Source organism: Austrofundulus limnaeus, unplaced genomic scaffold (genome assembly GCF_001266775.1).
Source record: "Austrofundulus limnaeus strain Quisiro unplaced genomic scaffold, Austrofundulus_limnaeus-1.0 Scaffold9, whole genome shotgun sequence".
Taxonomy (NCBI): domain Eukaryota; kingdom Metazoa; phylum Chordata; class Actinopteri; order Cyprinodontiformes; family Rivulidae; genus Austrofundulus; species Austrofundulus limnaeus.
In genome coordinates, this window is record NW_013952411.1 from 3,983,615 (window position 1) to 3,985,692 (window position 2,078).

Here is a 2,078-nt window from a genome sequence, read left to right on the forward strand (position 1 = left end):
GTAGTAGTAGTAGTAGTAGTAGTAGTAGTAGTAGTAGTAGTAGTAGTGTTATTGTTGTTATTAGTTTTCTAAGATTAAAAATTTCACCTAACCATGTATAAATGGTTCATGCTTGGAAAAACATTTTTATTCAGGTCTGGGTAATTTCACAAGAAGAGGAGAAAAAGTATTTTCTGAATCTGCAGACTATAAACGCATTTACTGACTGGAGAGAGAAAAGTCCTATTCAAGATGAGGAAYAAACACCAGGAGAGAAGAGAAGTTATTTTAAACAAACAAAAAAGTTAAGCAAACTGCAGCAGATTGAGGGAAGCAGCTTGTAATTTTTCAGTCGCTGAACTCAATTCAAAAAGCAGACATGCGATGACGACCGTGTTATTTTCCTCATCACAGAAACAATCAAACAGCCAATTTGAAAAGTGGGGAGAAAATACGATTTTGGGAGACTAAAACTAGTTGGAGGATGGATTCTGCACTAAAATCTAACTATTTTCTGGCTCGAATGTGTTCAACATCACTTGTATTTCCATCAAATGAAACAATATAAACAACGTTGTGCCACATTGTCAGCGCTGGGATCTGAACAAAACAAACAAGATCCAAATGTAACTTATTCTGGAAGGTTTGTTGAAATTGAAAATGTAGGACACTGCTCTTCTGAATAAGTGAAACATGTAACACAGTTTACAYTGAAATTAAAAATATTTGACCRAAGAAAAACYGGAGCRGGACTACAGAGAGAGATRAATGTGATTTAGATTTTTATTTCTGTGACTGTACGACCCACAAGAGACACGACATTAACAGCACATTTCATTCCTCGGCTTTAAAGCAGATCCTTTAATTTCACAGCTGACGCTGCTAAAAATGACAGATTATTATTATTATTATTATTATTATTATTGTCGATCTCTGAGAGCAGAACTTCAGTCTCAGAACTCGTGAAGTTCTTTTTTACTTTGCAATGTCATTTATGAATGGACACTTCCTGGTATGTTGGGCAGGAAACGTATATCCTTAWATKATGTTTTTAGGGTGGTAATTATGCTAATCTCTTCTCCTCATGCGCGAGCACCTGGATACACATTCATCAGTTTATGTTCCTCATTTACACACTTTTCCTGAAGATAGAAGAGTTTGCTGAATCTGACGTGACATGTTCATATGAACCCTTCGTACGAACAAAAGAAAGAGAAATTTAGGATAAGAATACGAACATGCTCTTGCATGAGGCCCACTGTTCAGTTTTTGTGTTTTCAAACTGTGCACACCTCATTGTGATACACTGCAGTAGTTCTTATGCTCTCTTTAGATTTAACAAATATACTTTTTTGTTGTTATAAACCTGCATCTTTTACCAGTTTAAGTCAATTTAATCAGCTTTATGTTTTATTACACGGTGGATTCCRGTTTGTATTATGGTCTTGTTAGAAATGAAAGAATGTACCTTCTTTGTTGGTGAGTTTCTCTCCTAACGTGGTGAGTTTGGCCCGCAGCTCTGACGCCTGAATGGTGCCTTTCTTCTGCTTGTCTGTCATCCTGAAGGCCTCCAKGATTTCATTCTTGGGGTCTTCCTGCTGCATTTGTCTGTGCATCATCGTCAGGAATGTGGAGAAGTCCACCTCATCTGCCTTTTCTAAGCAGGCAGAATAGTTACAGAACAGGTTAAAGAAAGTGTGTCTATTWTTTTTCCACCTAATTTCTCTAAAACTAAAAACATCAACTGTCATATTGTAAGCTGYGCATTTTTTACAACTCTTTAGCTACAGTTCCTCACGTGACAATTTCCCAAACATTTTAGCTTCTGACTGACCAAAACAATGGCGAAGACTTCTAAACTTAACTGGTTTAAGGATACAAACACTAAGCATGTTAAATAAGGACATGACTAGTTTACCTTTCTGTGCCCAGACCGTTGAGACTTTTAAATTTATGCTTAAGACCTATCTTTATTCTTTAACTTTTGATTCTGGCAGAGTTTCACATTCTTTTAGAGCTGACTTTATTATGTTTTAATTCTGTATTTTTTAATTAATTTTACCTATTATTTAACATTTCTGTGTTTTGATGTATGGAAG

At 35.8% G+C, this 2,078-nt stretch overlaps 1 protein-coding gene across 1 annotated transcript in view; it reads right to left on the minus strand.

Moving 5' to 3' along the window:
* calml4a (calmodulin-like 4a) overlaps positions 1-2,078 on the minus strand; it is a 10,265-nt gene that overhangs the window by 5,368 nt on the left and 2,819 nt on the right. Inside the window, exon 4 of the mRNA XM_014001569.1 lies at positions 1,448-1,636. Within this exon, the coding sequence (XP_013857023.1) occupies positions 1,448-1,636 (189 nt within the window). The remainder of the gene's footprint in view (positions 1-1,447; positions 1,637-2,078) is intronic.